The sequence below is a fragment of the Dermacentor silvarum genome, chromosome 5 (genome assembly GCF_013339745.2).
Source record: "Dermacentor silvarum isolate Dsil-2018 chromosome 5, BIME_Dsil_1.4, whole genome shotgun sequence".
In the NCBI taxonomy this organism is placed as follows: domain Eukaryota; kingdom Metazoa; phylum Arthropoda; class Arachnida; order Ixodida; family Ixodidae; genus Dermacentor; species Dermacentor silvarum.
In genome coordinates this window covers 30547063-30569950 of record NC_051158.1, presented here as the reverse complement: position 1 = coordinate 30569950, position 22888 = coordinate 30547063, and the positions used below count along the sequence as shown (strand labels likewise).

At 47.8% G+C, this 22888-nt stretch overlaps 1 protein-coding gene across 1 annotated transcript in view; it reads left to right on the top strand.

Annotated features, from left to right (window-relative positions):
• Window positions 1-11569: 11569 nt before the first annotated feature.
• Window positions 11570-22888, top strand: part of LOC119454039 (uncharacterized) — a 65421-nt gene continuing 54102 nt past the window's right edge. Inside the window, exons 1-6 of the mRNA XM_049667882.1 lie at window positions 11570-11634; window positions 12716-12837; window positions 14303-14420; window positions 16713-16763; window positions 18417-18501; window positions 18810-18951. Of these exons, the coding sequence (XP_049523839.1) occupies window positions 11585-11634; window positions 12716-12837; window positions 14303-14420; window positions 16713-16763; window positions 18417-18501; window positions 18810-18951 (568 nt within the window). The 5' untranslated portion in view covers window positions 11570-11584. The remainder of the gene's footprint in view (window positions 11635-12715; window positions 12838-14302; window positions 14421-16712; window positions 16764-18416; window positions 18502-18809; window positions 18952-22888) is intronic.

Sequence of the window (22888 nt, the reverse complement as noted above, 5' to 3'; positions counted from 1 at the left end):
GACACTTGTGTGTTGATATTCTGGGCAAATTCTTTTTCAGAGCGTGGTGGGCTTCTTTTCCACTGGACTTGGTAATTTCGTTGGGGCTGTAGTTACACTGCGGTGCCTGTATCAGCCGTGGAAATTTTAAATGAGACTTGAATTTAATAGAACAGCGACTCAAGATGTTGATTTGAGGCTTTGTGAAACTAAACAAAAGGCAAGCGGTGCCGTTGCTTTTTTTTTTTCACACATGTTCACACTTGTACGGGAGCCGGTTTTATGCCGGGCTGTGCATGTTTGACCTGAAACTTTCATCACCGATACTTAGTAAGACGAATTCCAAGTGCGATTCATTCGGAAACTGCTGTAAGGTGTTGGCTAGTTTCCAGCTTTAAGTTAAACATTGGCTTAGTTCAGACTCCAAAATGCCCTCGCGTTGGAAAGCTTGCTGCAGAGCAATTGCTCGTTGTGCTTGATATATTGCACGTTGAAAGCATTGTCAATGTTGCAGTTCATGCCGACTGTACCGAGAATGGGCTGAAAGGGATTTGTATAAAGGGATACTGTAGGCCTAAACTAGTCCGTTTCAATGTGAAGGCATGTCTCGCGAGGCTGAAAAAGCTGACGTCTGCAACGAGTACCAAAAAGTTGTGACGTCCGCAGTATGCCGTTTAGGTATAATGTTTAGTAATTATTGGTACATGTGAATTCGAGTTTGTAAGGTGGTGTAAAGTGAGTTGAGGCAGAGTTGTGAAGGACATGTGACAGTGACAATGTATTGCATCGCATATGGACTTAACCAGTTGCGAGTAATGCTTTCGCATTGAAATTGCATAAGGATACTTGGATACCTCAATTTTTATCAGCCGGGAAAAGGCAGCGCAAGTTTCGTGTGGTTTGATACGCTACGGCTACAACACCAGTAAGCAGTAGGCCAAAGTTCCTACTTGGGCGGCGCGGCAGATCGTCAGTCTGCCTTCGGGAGTACGTAATTGTCGAAATTCGAAAGCAAATTTTCGCTTCAGCCTGTTTCGTGAAATGTGTCAATATTCATACACAGTAACAGGAAGAAACGCACTGATCCGAACACCCTTGATTGATAGCAGCCGCGTATGGGAATTTGCTATACGACGAAAAAAAAGGATGCAGTAGATCCAACGAGTTGGAATCTATATACAGCGAAGCTTTGTGTGATCATCTTTGTGTGAGTGCTAGAAGAGTTGAGCAAGAGTACCCACGTAAGCGCGGGCGCACACAATACCAGAAGGCGCAACCGCATTCACGCGTTTTTCGAGCGACAGGTTTTGCTGTCGCGAAGGGCGATCCGTCGCTGTCGCCGGTTTCTGGCCAGCTAGAAAATATCGCTTGTCGCCCAGCTCTCTGCTGTGACAGCAAAAAAAAAGTCATCGCTTCACCTCATCGCTAGCCGAGGACTAAGTATCGGCGCTCTCTTGTTATTATTGAGATCGGTTGTTTGTTTTGACGCTGTTAGGCCTGAGACACCACCGAGAGCCGGGAAAGTGTTTTAAACTCAACAGATGGCGCCACGGCATTTTACGCTTGCGGCATGGGACGGATTTCCACTGGGGATGATAGCATATTTTATAGCTAGCTAGATCTAGATAAAACGTTGACCTTTGATAAAATTGAAATTTATTTACGCGCGCACGATAGCATTTATTCGCACAACAATGTAAATCCGTCGCTACTTTTTTTCACGATGTCGCGTTCATGCGGTTGCTTCCCGACGCGACAGGGTGTGCCTGTCACGTCGCTTGAATATCGCGTGCGTGCGGTTGGGCCTTTAAGCGGAGGACCTGACTGCTAGCGAGTTCGACGATATGATAAATGCTTTGTCTGATTCTTTTTGTGCCCGCCTTAATATGGATTGGCATCTGCACAATTACGTAAGCAATGAAATTTCAATAGAAAGATACAAATGTTTTGTGCATGGCCCGAGTTTGGAGCTCTTGTTTCTTCACGCTAGAACGCCACCATTAAGTGCGGCAACTTGAGCGGACTAATGACTCGTCAAAACTAATCGTAAATATACAAACCTAGGGATTTTTCTGCCAAACTAGGGATTTTCGAAGAGTTGTTCCAAAGACATCTCGGCACCGCTAGGAGATTGGTCCGAGCAGCGCAAAGTTGCCCTGGCCCCACACAGGAGAGTCGTACGCTAGCAGAGTGGGGCCAGCGTCTCCGCTTGGTCCGCTTCCCACTGCTTAGCTTGCAGTGGCTTCTCAACGATCGCGGCGGCCGGCAACGGGGCGCTGAAAACGCTGCCAAAACGGATCCTCACTGAAGATGAGTCTAAAGTTGCCGCGGCCTCACCCAGGAGAACCAGAAGTTAGCAGAGTGGTGCCAGGCGTCTCCGATTAGTCAGCTTCCCCTTGCTTAGCTTGCAGTGGCTCGTCAACGATCGTGGCGGCGGGTAACAGGGTAGTGAAAACGCTGTCAAAACGGATCCTCACCGAAGAAGGCTAACTTTAAAGCCAGTGTTGTTTAAAAATGTGCCAAGTCCGCAATGGGGCGCAAGTGGACCGTCTCGCGTAACTATTTTCGTCTTTGTGTTTCAATGGCGTGCCATGCAATTAAATTGTGTATTGTAAGGGGTTATCGGCAGTCGTTGCATCTAAGTCGGTGCTCTTACGTCAATAATTAGATGGGTGTGGTCCTGCACGTAGACGGCAATATATATAGTCCCTCGTGTTAGTCGCACATTACCCACTCTGGGTGATTGACCAACAATCGGTTAGCACAGAAACTTGAAAAGCACTTTTTAAAATGTTTGCACCCCTTGGGGCTTATCTCGTCACACAACAATAATCATCTGCCTCGCTTGCGTTGGCTCTCTTGAAAACTCTGCGCTCGCTACTTTCCTGTCGATAATGCGATAACGCGCGTGCCGCTCGCGACCTGGAAGTACCGGGCGCGCAGCTTTACAGGAAGGCGTGCAAGACGCAGGGCGCTTGTGTGACAAGATTAGTCCCCAAAGGGTGCAAGCTTTTCCGAGAGAGTAGTGGGTAAGCGCCGCGGGTTTAATGATCGAGCGGGCAAGTAACATGGCGGCTGCCATGCCAAAATTCCGATGGATTGATCTGCGTACGCAGTGGCGAGCGTCGTGCGGACGGCGTCCTTAGTATGCACCGTCAAGCTTGGCGACGCGAAAGGCTGTGGCCCCATCCGGCGTGGGCCCGGAGCTATGGACCACGGGCATCGCTGAAAGCGACGACGCTTGCACACTTGTGGTGTAGCCGCCGCGACGCGTCATATGGCCTTGCGAGCAGGTACGTGACGAGTGGAAGTTGTGTTTTCGAACCCCCACGCGGGCGCGTATAAGAATTGTATTCGACATTCGATTAGTGTACATGCAGGCAACACAGCAGCATCACTACAACATTCGACAAAATATCGCGTTATAAAGGGAACAATTCACAATGATTATGCGGGCGCTCACAACCTCCTTGCCTCTATGCGTATAGAAAAGAAGAAGAAGAAGAAAAAAGATCTCTTGGGAGTTTAGACCAATAAAAACAGAACGTAATAAAAAAGCCGAAAAAAAGAAACGTGGGCAGAAAGGGGCACTCGTAAAGTTCGCTTGTTAGCGCAGCCAAGGTCGCTGCCAAGGAGATATGTATCCTTGGTCGCAACAAGCGATAATGTTGACACGGAAATTTATTACCCGTAGGCACGCGTACAACTGTTGTATGGACGTAGAGAATGTTATGTAAAACGAACGACATATACGCTTTGCTATTATCATCATTATGTCGCGGTAGTACGTTAATACAAAACCGTACATCTGCCAACACTTTTTCCCAGAAACTAATCTCACATTTACGAACCAATTTTTGAGCGAGGTTTGCAATAAATAGTAGCTTGATCCACTTGTCATATGACGCGCGCTTATTTTAGCTAACACATCGAGGAACCTATTTTGTAATGAAGCGCACGGCCAAAAGTGCCTTTACGGCGAAGCTATACGTAGTAGAGTTCCACAACGGTTTTCGTGCAGCGGCGGCGCCAACGTGCGGTGACGTGATCAGCTTCCAGGGCATAATAAAAAATTAAGGAAGTGTTACACGTTTGTAAAACGCGAAGGCGAAAGCCCGCCACCTGTGGAAGACGAGGACGAACGCGCGAGCAGTGGCTCGAGCGCGAGGGGCAGTATGGGAACGCTGACATGGGGTGTGTTCCAATATTCGCCTAACCTTAGACGGCTAAATAGACAGCTAAGTGGACGGCGGCCATCTTAAGTCTCGTTCGAATTCTCACGAAGATGTCAAAGTAGACAGTATCTCGAAGACGGCATCGAAGTCAAGAACGATGCAGGCTACTTTCCTGTCTAAACAAGATGGCGACTGAGCCTGGCGCTTAGAAACTCGACGGGAAGGTAGTCTGCGCACACAAAAACGTAGACACGCTTTTCTATACCCTTAATGTAAGTCACATCATGTTTTTCATAGGTTCGCAGGCGAAAATACTTAAATACAGAACTAATGTGTGCTTTTCTCAACTCTGATCTTGTCGCCGCGAGGTGGCGTCACGTCGCAGAAGCGTCTTCCAGACGGCTCGAAACGCGTTCCATTACTTGTCCTCGAAGCTGTCTTGGCGGTCTTCGTAGACATCAAAGTAGAGTATCTACGATGATGGAAAGAATTGGAACACAGCCATGATCAGCGGCATCGGAGCCAGCTGTGGGAGATGATGACGACGAACGCGCGAGCAGTGGCACGAGTGCGTGTCTGTGACCACGTGACGTGTGCAGTCAGGCACGCACTAGGTACACCTTTAGTAAGCCAGCACCATGGAGCAGGGAAGCGTGCTTGTCTCGCACCGCGGTGGCTTGGGTTCGATTCCCACGCTGACCGAAATTCACCAATTTTTTTTTCAAAGCCACTAATTTACTTTCTTTACAGGAGCCTCCCTGAGAAATGTGACGTCAATCCGAGCATTTTTACACGTCTATTTAATCCTTGTGGCGGGGGCCCTTTTTCGTTACGGCGCAGTTTCGCCAAGGTAACCGCAAGCTCATGGCCAGGGGCACCGCCAACATAGACACCTAAGTCTTTCGCTTTGAAAATCAGCTGGAAGACTGCGCTCTGTCTACATTAAGATGCGAAAGCGTCAAATGGCCAAATGAGGAGAAAAGACGGCGGCGCGCCTGTAGCACCGAAACTGGGATCTACTACTTTCTGGGCTTTTACGTGCCAAGACCAGTTCTGATTATGAGGCGCGCCGTAGGGGAGGGCTCCGAATTAATTTTGACCACCTGGGGTTCTTTAACGTGCGCTACAACGCTAGCACACGGGCGTTTTTGCATTTAGAAACTATGATCCCATTGGCGATCACGCTACGTCACGAGTGACGCTGGCTCGCGCTTTCTGGCTCGCGGGCCTCGACGCAGCAGAGCAGGCGAAAGGGGACACCACGCCAGGTGTTGCGAAAGGGTAGAGGGCGTCGACGCGACGCCACGTCACCCTCGCCCTCGGAGCCTGTGTTATCCACCCGTTCCTTGTCCGCTCAAGCTCTCACCGGCGTTCTAACTGCGCCTGGGTAAGGCCAAAATCAGAACGCTCAAGCGTCTCAACGCGCTCGCTCGTCCGCGATGAGTTCACTCGAAGGACAGCTCAGCGGCGTTCAATTGGACATTATATGCTTTCGGATTTACAACTCATAAGAAGTTCTTAGGTATCCTTGTTTTTTTTTTTGTGCCATCGTGTGAATATGAATTTCTGCGCTGGTTAGCTAATATGGATTCGCGATTCCAACTCTCCAAGCTCAGTCAGCTCTATGGCCAAGTATTTACACTGAAGTAGATTTCAGGTAGCTAGACACCTATAGGGGACTTCGGAAAAGTGCGAGAAATTTTCCTTACATAACTTCGCTGTCTTATAGGTGGTGTTGCTCAGATTTGTGCACCTCTGCCAAATATTCTTTTTCCGCCGAAGTTCATTGGTAAGGAAACGAGAACGGAAGCTTTTAGGACATGCAGCAGGAATGTCCATGCCCGTGACGTCATTGACGTTGTGTTCGAGAGCGGTTCTCAGCTTGTAAAGCGCTACCGGAAATCAGCTAAAGCGGATCCTCCTCGTGTTTATTGCCGGTCGACACCACCTTAAGTGTTTTAGCCTTTCTGTGTAATATGCCAGATTATGCATTACCGGAACATCAAGTGACAGCACTGCTGGCAGCGATATCTCGGGAAACTTTGTTCAACCGCAACCTATTAGAATTTTTTTTCATGTTTTATTAGTTTTTTTCGTCGAAAGCAAAAAAAAAAAAAAAAAACAAACACCGCCCAAGCACTCCGTACAGATGGTTAACCAGCGAAGCTGAAACGTGTGGCCCCGGTGCTTAGCAGTGGGTTAATCCCGACGCTGTATTGAAGCGTTCCTCAATTATTGGTTACATGTTTGTGTTTCTAGTGGAACGCAAGCACCAATGGCGGGCGGATGCTGCTAACCACGACGCCGAGCTAACTCGAGATTTCGAACGCATGCGACAACGGCGAGCCGAGGAGGCGGCGTTGCGGGCAGAGCAGCGTCAACGTGGCAATGGCGGGAACGCGTTTGCCGGGGCCTCGAGCGGCACTTTGGCTTCGGCTGCGACGAAACGTCCACGTTCAAATCGCGAAGTGAAACGCAAGCGCCAATGGCGGGCGGACGCTGCTAACCACGGCGCCGAGCTAACTCGTGATATTGAACGCATGCGACAACGGCGAGCCGAGGAGCCGGCGTTGCGGGCAGAGTAGGTACGACGCAGACAACGACGTCACTAACGGCGCTGCCAATGGCGCGCGCGCTTGGGTTCGACGTAGAGAACGACGTAACTGATGGCGCAGCCAACGGAGACGTTTAGAGAAACATGGGACGAACGGTTTTTCGTTTCGCCTATAGCCATATACAGCTTTCGCTGTAGAAGGATATCCCAGGCACTACACGTCATCGTTTGTTGCTTCCAAACAGCATTACGCCAGCATCAGAGCAAAACATGGCCGTTGAAAATTTTATTTCTGAGCCCATGCACTTGAGCTCAGCGTCGCAAGACGGCGTCTCAAGCGCTCAGCGCGTCCCCGGCATTCAGTGCTTTTTTAAAACTCTATTTCAAATACCCGTAGAAGCGGCGCTGTTGTGGACGATATTGTTCTGGGTTCTGTTTCGCCCAAGGAGCAGATATATATGTATATAAACATTTAACTTCCGTGGCTTCGTCTACATCGCGCACTTGATCGAAAGCAGGAATCGAAGTTTCTTTTCTGAATGCTTACCTGTTTCTGTGAGTGACAGCTCGTGTAGAAGCAATTACCTGTTTTCTCTATAGGATCGTTCGCATTTATCCTGTCAGTAGGAGACATAGTGGCCCAGATACCGCTGTCTATAATTCGACGAAGATATATAGAGAAAGAAAAGGCATAATTAGGTAGAGTGAATTATCAGATGGGCGCGTCCGGTTTGCTGCCATTAACTAGGGAGAGGGGAAGAGAGCGGTGGTAAAATATGGCAAACGGGGGCTGAAATGCAAAAAAAAAAAAAAAAAAAAAAGCTCCCCTATCCCGTGCATTGAGGGCAGGGTAAAGATCCCCATGGTGGTAAAAATTAATCCGGATTCCCTTACTATGGCGTGGCTTCATAATCAAATTTTGGTTTTGGCACGTAAAACCCCCGAATTCGATTCTTTCTCGAAAACAGGCGTACTCTTCTGGACAGTATAGGCAGCGTTTTCTTGGGCTCTGTTGAAGGCCTCTCACGAGGTGTTGACGGAGCACGCCCATTGGTTAAGTATATATACACATATAGAACGTCTGCACAGACATTTTACACTTATAAAATTAAATTTATAATGTAGACTTATATAATGTCTACATATATTCTTACTGAAATGCTCCGCGTGCATTCCAATGATTCCATATGTTTTCCGCACTATGCTTACGGAAATGACATAATTTACATGAAATCCATACATATTCCGTATAATTATACGGAAAGCATGCGGAATTATTGGCGTGGCATACGGAACGTTTCAGTAGGGTACACATTTTACACGCATCTCATTAAATGTCTATATGTAGACTTATACGATGTCTACATGGACACATACACATCTCATATGCAGACAGTGCTGATTAACAAACAAACAACGTATATATAGGGGGACAACGTCTGCGGACAATCACCAAGCGGTGTATCAACCTGTTTTTTTTTTTTTGTGTGTTTGTGAAATCAGCCACGTTGTCCACACCGCATGCGCTACCGGTGTCTTATCGACTGCTCCGATTGCAGCTGTCGACGGCCGAAAGAATATGAGTGGTGAGGGTGACGGATCCCGTGACTTCGGATCGCATCCACGCGGCCCTCAGGGTCTCCGATAAACTTCGAGAACGTCGCTTTGACATCACGGTCGCTGTCCGGCTTGTCAGCCGCGCTTGACGTAAGTCGCCAGCTTTGACTTTCTCTAGTTTCGAAGACGCCTGTGCTTGTAAAATGTGCTTCGTGAGCGGCCGCGGATGGGCGTTCCTTGCTCCGGAGATTGGCTAGCGCGTGCGTGGCGATCTCTCTTTCACCCCTGTCTCGTCCAATGAGTCTTGCATATATATGAACCCGGATATATGGAATCTGAAGGGGATCACAAAAAAGTTTCGATATATATAGGTAATTCTATATAGAAAATAATGGGCCCTGAGGCAAACGGCGGCTCACCGATTGGCGCGTCCGAGGGATTCTAAGTTACTGCACGCAATTCGGAAAACAAAAGCAAGCGCAATTTATTTACCTGCAGAAAAAGTTGCTGGTCCACTTTCTTCAACTTCATTGCAAAGTCCAAGTCGATTCTTTTCTTTACATTTGCAGCGGCCATCGCTTGCGCAAAATGAACTCTCAAATATAGTATTCAACCCACACGACGCCGCCGCGAAAATCGGAAAGAAGGAACGTTGACGTTCGAGGTAGCACGCGCGGTTCTGGCCGAACAGCTCGACGGGGCTCAAATGACTGCACATTCTCTCCTCCACCTCCAGGTGCCAGAATACCTCAGAGTGCCCAAAGAAGTGCACGTCGAGGTCTACGGTGTGGCGGTGTGTGTGGCGGTGTGGCGAACGGCCGTTCTATATACGCGTGCACCTGCCCTATACATTTTCGTGGGATTTTCAAGGGGGTTTTACAGCTGTTCGATATGCACAATAATTCGTTATATGTGGGTGCTCGATATACCCGGGTTCGACTGTAAGAATAGAAACTTGTACCAGCTAGAGCTGCGAGAAATGCACTCTATTTTCGAAAACGACGTTTCAAGTTTCTCGAATTATTCTGTTATTTCTTTATCAAGCTTTCTGCAATAGAAACGTTTCTTCTTTGTTCGTGATCATAAAGGGAACCGGAAACTACATGGCGCATATCACTACCCGACAACTTTAGCTTATATAAGAAATTACAATCTGTCATTTTTTAAAATAAAAGTGATGTTTGTTTAGGCATATCTGACGTAACGCAAAGAAAGGCCCGTCTTATTTCTTCGTAAGAAAATAAAAATGAAATGGCGATGTAGCGGTAAATGCGAAACAAGTGCGTTCGTATTACGTCGTACCTTTGTGATGTCCCGGATGCATGATTTAAACCACGTTCCCTACATTGCGAAGTGTTGTTCAGAAGCTCATTCGACACACGCCATGCCTGGTCGTTTATATACCGGGTGTAGTTTTTTTTTTTCTTTTTTTAGAATGTCCAATATTTTTAATGGTTGCCTGTGGAAGATAGCACAATTCTAACTCTTGATCTAAATTACTCGATGAGGCGGCCATTACTTGTACGAGAAGTCAAAATGCCTAATTAAATAATCGACATAATTACCGTAACTAATTTGTGATTTAATTACTTTACGGCACATATTTACATCTGCGAATTATAGTCGGTGAGTTCGCAAGGCGTATCCACTTAAAACGAAATCCCAGATCTGCATCAGTTTCGAGATATTAATTTGCAAAGCGTCCGACGAAATGCATTGGTGTTCCAGTTACGTTTGTGCTTCAATGCATAAAACAGCGTTTTCTGTTACTTCTTTTAAGAAAACGCTGTTTTATGCATTGAAGCTCAAAAGTAACAAGTGACACCAAAGCAGGTCTGCTTTTTTTAATTTGTGTGGCCATTCTTTCTATAAACTATGTGCGTACCACACCTACAGAATATTATATATATATATATATATATATATATATATATATATATATATATATATATATATATATATATATATATATATATATATATATATATAATAAGAAGCCAACCAACAATGGCACCAAGGACAACATAGGGGAAATTACTTGCGCTTACTAATCGAATGCAAAAAATGTTACATTAATGGAAATGAAAATGGATGCAAATACAACTAACTGTCCACAGGTGGGGAACTATCCCACGTCTTCGCATTACGCGTGCGATGCTCTCACCATTGAGCTACCGCGGAGCAGTTTTCCCATCCACTTTCTGGGGTATTTATGTTTTACAGCTGGAACTAACTCTGGGAGTGTTATATATATGCACGTTTTTTCCCCCTATGACAGTCCTAATGCTAACGTATTACAGAAAATCATTCAGTAAGGGGTTAAGTATGACACGCACGGCGCAGTGATCCCTGTGATGCCCGAGGCAGCGAGCCAGTTGAATCTGCCCCTTTATACAACTACAACGCACCGTCCATGATACCCACCGCGGTGGCTGAGAACACGATCGGTATCGGGCTCGATTCCCGATGGTGGCATTTCGATTGCGAAGCAATCCAAGAACACGATCGGGCACCTATATTTAGGTTTTCGTTGAAGTATAGTATAGGTGATCAGACAGACAGACAGACAGACAAGAAACTTTATTTTGTCCTAAGGGACTATGTCGTAGTCGCGGGCCGCACCTGCACCGGGGGCGGAAGACCGTGATCTTCGGCCCTTTCGCAGGCCCTTTGGACAGCCCGAAGCTGGATTGAAAGGTCGTCGCTCTTGACGGCTTCTTCCCAGTCTTCTTGCCTGTTAAAAGGCGAGTGGTGCAATGCTGAACATTGCCACAGCATGTGATTAAAGGTGGACCTTTCCTCGCCGCAGTCGGGGCAGCGGGGAACCACACCCGGAGCGTAGTGGCTCAGCCTAGATCGAGACGGAAATGAGCCCGTCTGCAGCATTCTCAACACCGAGGCCTGGGGTCTGCCGAGCTTCGGGTGAGGAGCCGGGAACTGCCTGCGTCCCAGCTGGTAGTGAGCCGTGATGTCGTGGAAAGTAAGCAGCGGGTCCGTGGTCCGGTCGATCCCCTGCGAAGCCGGGCCCCTCAGACCGGCGCGGTTGACGAGACCTCGCGCCTGGTCGTGGGCCAGCTCATTGGGGTTGATCGAGCCGGGAGAGACGTTCCGGCCCATGTGAGCCGGGAACCAAGTGATGACGTGACGGACCGTGCCTGGCTTGCGGGTCCTAAGCACCGCCGCAGCCTCGGCCGAGACCGAGCCGGCGAGAAAGGCCATCGCCGCCGACCTGGAGTCTGTGAAGATCTGGGTGTGCCCGGGATCGCACAGAGCCAGCGCCACTGCGACTGGCTCTGCGACGGACGCCGTCGAGTGTTGGATGAACGCTGCGTTCAGGAGTTTGCCCTGGGGGTCAACCACCGTGGCCGCGTACGAGTTTGATCTGGGATACTGCGCCGCGTCGACAAAGGACGCGAGCTCTGGGTTCTGCAGGGCAGTCTTGATGAGTGCTCGGGCCCTGGCTGCGCGCCTGGCCTCGTTGTGTTGTGGGTGAACGTTCCTCGGGAATGATCAAAAAATAATTTAGAGCCCTACACTCCGGCGTCATTCCTAACACACTGCGCCAGTTCGAGACATTAAACCTCGAAATGTAATTTTTTTTTCCCCACGCGAAGGCATGGCATGAGGCAAAATCATGAGGCAGAATAGCCGGCGTTGTCCGCAACGAGTGGTAGCAAAGTTCAATGTGACGTCATCAGCGTCTTGTATGACGTCAGTCCCAATACAGAAGATAGTAAACGGTATAACAGCGTTAAGTAGTAGTAATTATGAGTAAATAATGTGGATTGAAGGGAATTAAAGTGAACTAGAGTGAAGTAAAGTTAGAAGAAGTTAGAGTAAGGTGACTTAAGGTGGAGTGAAGTGAATTAAGGTTGGTGCAAATTAGAGAAAGGTGGATTAAGGTGAGCGCGGGTTAGAACAAGGTAGATTAAAGCAGATTAAAGTTTTAAGGTGGAGCAAGGTTGGTAAAAATTAGATCAAGGTGAATTAGGGTAGACTTGTGAAGGACACGCGACACGTATGACGTAACTTATCATGGACGTAACCAATTGATTAGAAAAGTCACAATGCTTTCTCATTCGAATCACGTAAAGTTGATTAAGTGACTGCCCATTTTTTTTTTTGCCGCTGTACCGATGCTTCGTGTGAGCTTTCAAAATTAATTAAATTATAGGGTTTTACGAGCCAAAACCACGATTTGCCTATGAGGCACGCGTAGTGGGGGGGCTCCGGAATAATTTTGACAACCTGGGGTTGTTCAAAGTGCACCTAAAATCGAAGTACACGGGTGTTTTAGCATTGCGCCCCCATCGAAATGCGGCCGCCATGGCCGGGATTCGATCCCGCGACCTCGTGCTTAGCAGCCCAACACCATAGCCACTAAGCAACCACGGCGGGTTGACCTTTCCAACGAAACCAAGCAAAGTGCTTTCCGTTTTTTTTTTTTCAGCCGTGCGCAAGTGCCCGTCAACATCGAGCTCGCCATGCCTCCGCACCGGTCGCTCGTTTTGGCCTCCGCTGTTTTGGCGGCTCTCACGGTGGGCGCCGTCGCGACTTCCCGGCCAATAATTGGTGAGTGCGTACGCCGACCAATCACGAAAGTTTCCTAATCTAGACTTAAAGCTAATTTAAGGCAAAGGAGGGGGGGGTTGTACGCCGCCTCCAGAAAGGCGAACGACAAAACAGTTTTTTTTTTAAACACGTCACACTTAGTTTTATCGTGAACTCGTGCACCGCGACTTTGGAAATATTTCTCTCCTAGCTTTGGGCCGTGTTCTCTATAGTTATTGTTCTATGCGCTCTAGTTGATGTCAGCGTCACAAGACGGCGCCATCAGCGCTGCTGGTGAGTAATGGGTAAATAATGTGAAATAAAGTGAATTAAGGTGAATTAGAGTGAAGTAATGTGAGAACAAGTTAGAGTAAGGCGACTTAGGGCCCATTCACACTTGCGACTAGGCGAGGTCGCGCGACCAATTGCGACTGGCGACCAGAAAACTACTCAAGACGAACGATGTTCACACTTACAAATGCGACCGACGAGTCGCTAAACCGAAATGTATCACGATATGCCGTTCACGTCTGCTTGAAATGTCATCGCCGCGTAAAATAAGCGTCTGCGTATACGGACGTCCTGTTCCTTCGCATCTGATTGGTTCAGCTGTTCTGCGACTGCGGTCGCGCGACTGAAAAATCGAGCAGTGAGCGACTGGCCCGAAACGGTCGCATTTCGAGAAAAGCGACCATTTGCGACTACTTGCGACTGGTCGCTTTGCGACCAACTTGGTCGCGCGACCTCGCCTAGTCGCAAGTGTGAATGGGCCCTTAGAGTTCACGAACAGGCATGACTCACTGTTATACGGGACTATCTTTAACCTAACCCGCCGTGGTAGCTTGGCAACTATGGCGTTCCACTACTGAGCTCGAGGTCACGGTTCCGACCCCGGGGCGCGGCGGCCGCATTCTGATGGGGGCGAAATGCAATTAAAAGTTCACAGGGTCCCTTATGTTATCCCTCAGACTACTTGAAGGCGAACGCCCAAGTGCCGATGCATTAAAGACTGACCCCCTTAATTCGCTTAGTCATTCCCCTTACTCATCGTCTTAATTCGCTTACTCATCCTCTTCGCCTACTCATCCTCTTAATTCGCTTACTCACAGAACAGGATGACGACGGTGACCCGCACATCATCAAAATTGTTGCGTGAGGCGTTTGCATATAGGTAAGACATAAGGGGGGGTACGAGCCATTGATGATGACCGCACACCAGCAAAGCTGTTGCCTCAGCGTTTGCATATAGGTAAGACATAAGGGGGGTATCAGCCATAGATGATGATAGTTTTTGTACCTTTCGTGTCGTCGACGCTTTTTCGCTCAAGGACTTTGAAGGTCGTCTGAACGATGAGACATATAAGGCTTTCGCCTTTATAAATTAATGTACGGATTTGGGTATGAGTGTATGTAAAAATCCCATATTTTATACTTTTTTTTAAACTAAAGTGGTTTAATCGGTACCGTTTGCTGGATCTGGTTTCAGGAATTCTGGCCCAAGAAGTGTACGGCTGTGAGGCGTGCGGAATGCGGAACCAGACGTACATCGCCGCGTCGTACGTGAAATTCGTCGAGCAAGCTGGAGCCAGAGTGGCCCCTATATTGTAAGAACATTGACAAAGCCAGTGGCGGCCATATAACGTTATAGCCCTTTCGGCGAAGCCGTTAAAGGCTTTTGCGGAACTCACTTAGCAGAACGTCTGTCGCTGGTAAAGAAATTTACACACACACACACACAGACACACACACACACCCTATTAAAAAAGCGTGTTGAGCACACATAGAACAAACTGTCAAACGCGCAGAGAAAACAGAAGCGCACGCCAAACATAATTGCTCAAAGACACACACACACACACACACACACACACACACACACACACACACACACACACACACACACACACACACACACACACACACACACACACACACACACACACACACACACACACACACACACACACACACACACACACACACACACACACACACACACACACACACACACACACACACACACACACACACACACACACACACACACACACACACACACACACACACACACACACACACACACACACACACACACACACACACACACACACACACACACACACACACACACACACACACACACACACACACACACACACACACACACACACACACACACACACACACACACACACACACACACCACACACACACACACACACACACACACACACACACCACACACACACACACACACACCACACACACACACACACACACAACACACACACACACACAACACACACACACACACACACACACACACACACACACACACACACACACACACACACACACACACACACACACACACACACACACACACACACACACACACACACACACACACACACACACACACACACACACACACACACACACACACACACACACACAACCACACACACACACACACACACACACACACACACACACACACACACACACACACACACACACACACCACACACACACCACACACACACACACACACACACACACACACACACACAACACACACACACACACACACACACACACACACACACACACACACACACACACACACACACACACACACACACAACACACACACACACACACACACACACACACACACACACACACACACACACACACACACACAACACACACAACACACCCACACACACACACACACACACACACACACACACACCACACACACACACACACAACACAACACATGTACTTACGGCTCAGCGTTTTCGATAATTATTTCCCTGAAATTCTATACACTGTTTTCGCTTCTTGTTTCGACTGAAAAGTTCGTTTTCTTTTCGGTGAATATATTTTTCCAGATGAACATTCACTTCTTGCCGTGAATACCTTTCTTGCGTGGTGCTTATCCACCGCTTTTGACGTGAAACGTCTTTATGAAAACGGTAAAAAAAGGGGGTTGCTTTTAACGTGTTATAACATTATCGTGTTACAGCATTATCGTTTGAGCAACACGAGTACAAGGTGCGAGCAGGAGCCAACGTTTCGACAAGTGGACTTGTCTTCTCCCGCATTCCCCCTTGTTTTCCCAGCATTATCGTTTATATCTTTGCAACTACTCTACCCACGCACCTTACTTTGATGTCGTTGTGCAGAGGGAAGAAGCCATTACTCGACCACGCATGCGTCGCGTGCGTTGATGGCGCCGTTTATCGCGCCACGCATGACGCAATCGGAGCTAAGTTTAATCTTATCCGGCCGCGTTGAGACGCGCATAGATCGGCAGTATATACGTTTGTCCACCCGAGCACGATTGGTCGCGTCGTAACAGCTAAAATTGATCAAACTCAAGCTGATGTTTATCACGAGTTTTGAAGCTTACAAATGTGCAGTATATATTGCAAATATTTCACGCTTGATCGGTTTTACCCACATTATAAAAAAAAAAAAATGGAGGAAAAGGAGAAAAAAATCGGTCTACTTTCGCGCTTTCTTTTTTAAAATCGATAACGCCGAGTCGTATGCATATACACAAAAGAAGCACACATGTACAAACACGTGCACGTTCTTTACAAGCGAAACGAATCGCGCGTGACGCCGTGCATATTGAGTATACTTTGGACAACTTGTTGAATAACGCTTTACGAAGCTTCACGTTGAAGACCTTGCGTATTATTACCGCCAATGCTATACGACTGATGTCCAGAAACCTGTACTGAATGACCAGACGCTGTGTTATACAGCGACATGTCGGATCAACTTCGACGCCCGCTGTTTTGTCATGAAAAGTCCTGGATGTATCAGAATGTTTCTTCTAACGTGCATTCCTTCCACGTTTTCCCCCCCAATCGTTTCAGCGTAGAGCGTGAACGGAACTACTACGTCAAGATCTTCAATTCCTTGAATGGGTAAGTTATAAATGTGTCGATCGAACCATGATAGTTAAAAGGGAGAAATAACGTGACCCACGCGGGCAGTGGCGGTGGGTTTCAAACGAATGTTCCGCGTCTGCCGCCAGGGCCGTGAGTGGCGCTGTCAAACACATCTCCGCACTGGGTTTTATATCTATGCGTGCAACACAATTGCCGGAGGGTGTAGACGGACGCCCTGTATTCGCCACTTTCAATACGGCGGCCATTTGAGCCTTCTTCCCGCTTTCATTTATTTCCCCTCAGCGTTTTCGTGACGTCACGATTTTCAGCTCACACGAGTTATTATATACATCACCATCATCGTTATGATCATCTTCATTATTTATTTTTTCCTTGAAGGGGTTCCTTGAGCGGCAATGCATAAAGCGACAATAAAAAAATACACTAATTCATACATACATACACACATACCTGCACACATACACACACAAGTACGTACATACATACGTACATACATCATACATACATACGTGCATGCATACATACATACATGTATACATACGCGTACATACATACATACATACATACATACATACATACATACATACATACATACATACATACATGCATACATACATACATACATACATACATACATACATACATACATACATACATACATACATACATACATACATACATACATACATACACACGTACATACATTCCTCTTCATGGTATTCCAGTATACCACGAAGAGCGGACGTTGGGGGTCAAGACGCTTTCGGGCTGATTCGGTTCTGTTATCACACCGACGTGACCAGAACCTGTTGGACGTTCTGTTACTCCGTTTGTACCGTTTGAAACCTGACGTAGTTGGTATGCTCGTCGCATTTATCTGTCTATACCACACCGAGCCAATAAACAGTGGCCCCGTATCCAGCGACCGAAGTTCTCTACTAGCTTGAGTCACTATAGGTGTGTGCTGACCGCTGTCCTGCCGAGCAGACGTCATGGGGCAGACGACACGGGACACCGGGTGTGTGACAGTGCAGACAACTATACAGTGCTAGGCATGCGAAATTCGTATGTGCCCATTCTTGGCCGATCCCTCAGAATGGATGTTCCAACGCCACATAATGTGCAACTAGCCTTACACATATTAACAGTGCCCCATGCGCAAGAGACTACTTCACGTCGAGCGCGGTCGCTTGACGGATAGCTATTCCAACGAAGTTGCAGCCAGGGTACTACGGACAGTGGACGTTGCTGAGGAGTTTAAACGGAGGCGCAGGGGTTACAAGATATACGGCGTCGTGGTATCATTCGGTATTGTCGTTGGCAGTGAGGTTGTGTCGCCATTCCGCGTGTCTGGTGGTGCGCCCATAAATTTTTGTACATCTACGGATGGCAGGATGGAAGTGTAGAGATGCAAAAACGTTTCACGAGAACGCCTATCGGTGTCCTTGACAATCATCTTAGACGTTTTATGCCACAATATTTTTTTTTTTTACTGTGAAGTTTCACTGCATAATAGAAGCAATGTCCATCCATAACATTGTGTTGATGTAGATCAGTTATTTCAACGCGTAAACAGTGAGCGCGATACGCGCAGGGGGGTCTGCTCGTATAGGCTCGCGATTTGTTGGTGCTTGATTGTTGACGTAACATTTTTATCCTAATCCGCAGCATTTTGCTTCCTGGCGGTGACGTGGACGCAGTGAACTCAAGCTATGGCAGGGCGGGCACCATTCTCTATGATCTGGCGATGGAGGTGAGTTAGACAGTTAGATCTCTCACTCACTCACTCACTCACTCACTCACTCACTCACTCACTCACTCACTCACTCACTCACTCACTCACTCACTCACTCACTCACTCACTCACTCACTCACTCACTCACTCACTCACTCACTCACTCACTCACTCACTCACTCACTCAGCCCGTCCTCCTTCCATGGCAAACTGAACTAGATCCGGCCTCTCTCACACCACAACGTAAACTTCGCAGCCAGATCCAATCAATCAATCAATCAATCAATCAATCAATCAATCAATCAATCAATCAATCGCTCCCGCAGGCAAACCGGAACGGGACGCACTTCCCCCTGTGGGGAACCTGCCTCGGCTTGGAGCTGCTGGCGCGAGTCGCGGTGGGCGGCCAAGAGGTGCTCACGAAGTGCCAGGCCCAGGGCGTCGGCATGCCGCTCAACTTCACCAAAGGTACTTACTATGGGCGGCGATTGCCCGAACAGTCGCCGTACACAGAAAACAGGAAGAGGTCGTGGCGCACATCACGTATATACTGAGGACACACGCACACACGCGCTAACACAAACACGCACAAACACAAGGGACTCATAGATAGTGACATACGTATAAACACACGCATAAATACACACAAGAACACACACACGCACGCAGAGTGAGAGACATGCACACAAACATATACACACAGCTTACAAGAAGTGCGTTGGACGTTTGATGAAACATGTTTAAATCGGCGCGTGTAAAGGCCGGACAAAGAAAGAATGCACTGAGGATAGTCGCCGAACTTCAATTGAGCTTTACTGCCGAAAGAATACACGGGCTGCCGTAGCTGCGCAGAAACATTGGAAAGAACAGAGCCACGGCGCACCTTATCAGCGAAATCACAACAGAAGATCACCCTGGTCATACATCACTACGGAGCAGCCTGAACTGCGCAAAATTAAAGACAACTTGTAAAACACGCTATGACAACATTTCCTTGGAAGTTGTTCAGGACCTCCATGACATGCTTGGGAACGGTGGGTTGCAGGGCTGCTACACAGCAGGGTGTTGTGGTAGCGGGATACATGCGTCCTCAAGACAATCTAAATAAGGTAACACTAGAACAGACAAGCCGCGGGCAAGCAGAGAAGACGTTGCCACTTACTCCTGACGTTAAAGCTGATGCGCAACCGAACACAGCCGTCAGCTTGGCTTGCACGGCTTGAAGCCATCTGCAGGCGGAGATGCGCATTCCATCTTTTTTTCCGCTTGTTACTCGTCGATGAACAAGTCGCGGATTAGCGATACATCTGAACCAGTGTCAAGAAGAGCAGGAACAATAATTCCACTTGCCTTTAAGCTCCCTTATCGGCTCTGCCGTCCGAACAGGTGTAAGGCGACATACGGGGTATAGGAATAAAGACAGACTCACCTTCTCGATTGCATTCTTGCCTCATGTTAGACGTGCTTCGTTGGCTGTAGCATTGGCGCTACACCTAATCTGTCTGGCCGCACTGATAGCATACTATCTGAGCTTGGGGTGGTTGGTCGTAGCGCATGCTAGAGTTCCTCGGCGTCTAAACGCCGGCAGCCTCCAGGAGCCAAACCCGAAACAGGAGGGCCTTTCTTTATACTTCGGCATTGCAAGGTCTTTTCTGCACTGAACCAAACTGGGGGTCCTCAATCGTGTCGTATAGGTTATGAAAGAAGACTCAGAAGAGCATTGGTAAGCGACAAGGTACCTTGTGACGTACCTTGATTCTCTCCATGCATACTCACATTTTATTTATTTATTCAATAGCGCAGAGTCAGCGGTGCCTTGCTCTTTTCTTTTTTACAAGGTCACCTCAGTACAGTTTTTAGATTCAGAAAAATACAAACTGGCATTCGAGATCGTACCGACCCGCCCGCCCTTGTGAGATCTCGGAGCCGCCGACGAGTACAGCTAGACGCAATAGTACATGTATCCATTCCTAGTCGATTCTTTGTGGCACACACCAGATAGTGTCATTGTAATATACCTTCACATTGCAGAATTTAATATTATTAGATTCGAATGACATTGGCATCGATTGGCGCTAATTGACTGCTACGCAGGTCATTAGCATCGAATGAGTTCTAGAAATGTATTTGCTTTCGTATTTTTACTCCAAGAGACACAGTGGCAGAGGACAACCAGGCTTTATCATTTCAGAACTGTTCACGTCGAGCGTTATTGATATTAGTTCTCGTATCTTTTAAGGCGTTTGTTAAATCAAACCGGAAGTTCAAAAGTTCAGTGTTTAGTACCCGCGGCGATCTTTCTAAATGTGCGCGAAGTGTGTCGATCTGTAACCTCTGTAGTTGCCAAAGGTGTCGGCGTGGAGGTAGCCTAAATGCTGTTCTTATATTCGCAACAATCGTAAAAACACTAACGGCAGCAATGAAGATTGCACCGCAAGCGCACTTCTTTTAATTTGTACAGTTGTTCAGATTCTATTGTTTTTAATAACGGCAGCAGTATCATTTTTTAAAAATAAAAGCAATCCAAAATGGATCGAATGCGTGATTGCTAGTTTGTGGGGCCTAAGACCTGTTTTGTTTGTGGTGGACCCAGGTGGTGCCCAAAATGAAGTTAGCCCTAATGTTGTGCGCTATAAGAACAGTGAAAGTAGTCACAAATACGTTACAAAATGAATAATTACAAATCAATTATAATGACATTGAAATGTGTATTACCGACGTGAGAAGAGTACATTGCGGTGCATCTCGTCAAGAGGAGTGCAGCGGATTTCGGCGACAAAACGTGGCTTGGAACCGTCAGCCCATGCAGGCAGCAAACGTGACACGGCAGCTACCACCGACCGCAGCATTTGAACCTTCGGGCGCTGCAAATAAAAAACCCGAAAAGAAGAACAAAAATAAAAATGACCATTTGCTTATTTCTATTATTGCGATAGCAATTATATGGACACTCCAAAGCAGATTTGTGCCGTCGGCGTCGCCGTCGCCGTGAGGTTCCGTATGACGTCAATGGAGATGAAATCGTCGCCGCGCGCCGCCGAACGCTGTATGTGCGAGTGAAAGGGCGCGAGGGACGCGCGCTTTCACGGGGAGTGAACGCACGGCGGAGAACAAACGCGCGTTCTGTGCCGTGCTCCCTTAAGGGCTGCAGAAGTAGGCGTCTCTTTCCTCCTTTACAATCACCATATATGTAGAGCAAACGCGCCTTCTTCTGACGCACGAAAGGCCGTAGGGGGGGGGGGAGGGGGAGGGAAGGGAGGCGACGTTTAGCTGCGGAACCAAGTGCCTATTTATATCAGAGGCTCCGACAACAGTCACCAACGCCGCACGCATTTTGTGCGAACGCGGGCAAGACGCCGACGGCGTCGACAACAGTTCTGCGTGTTGCCGGTGCTGCTGCATGTCCAAGTTTATACAGCTGATAAGGCTACTATCATTACGCGCTGAGCCGTGCTCCCTCAAGGGCTGCAGAAGATAGCGCCAACCTTTCCCTTTCCCTCAAGAACCACTTATCCGTATAGCTCTCTACAAATTTGCTATCGCAATTGATGCTTCGCCTTTCAGGTGAAACTGCGACAACTTTTTTATTAAAACTTGTTTTGTTCAATACTGAGCCTCTGGCTGTGTTCCAATACTCGCCGTAGACGGCAAAGTAGACGGCTAAGTGGACAGCGGCCATCTTAAGTTTCGTTCCAATTCTCACGAAGGCGTCAAAGTAGACAGCTTTGTGAAGACAGCATCGAAGTCAGAAACGATGCAGGCTACTTTCCTGTTCAAACAAGATGGCGGCTAAACAGGATGCTTGGAACGCGATAGGAAGGTCGTCTGCGCACAAGAAAACGTAGACGTGCTTTCCTACGCTCTTAATGTAAGTCACATCGTGTTTTTCAAAGGTTCGCAGGCGCAAGGACTTAAAATACAGAAATAATGCGTGCTTTTCTCAACTTTTTCTTGTCGCCGCCAGGTGGAGTCTCGTCGCAGACGCGTCTTCCATACTACAGTGCCTAGAATATGCGTAAGTATATTCTAGGCACTGTATCATCCAGATGGCTCGAAACGCGTTCCATTACATCGCCTCGAAGCTGTCTCGGCTGTCTCCTTAGCTGTCTACTTAGACAGTCTGCGATGCTGGGCAGAATTGGAACACACCCTATATAAAATGTCAGAGCCCTTCCACCCTGTGAAGAGGGAGGGAAGTCCAGCGAAGCTGGCGCTCTGGTGGGATTTGCTATGTTGGGGTTTAGCTATATTGGGAATTTGCTATGTTGAATTTGGCTTCAAAATGGCAAACCGAACCCTTCGCTATGGCGAACATCGCCGCGGACGGCAGCTGTCGGAGCACTGGCATGTGAAGCAGACGACAGGACGAAGGCGCTCGGTGCTTTCAGTGATTTCGCACGGCGGG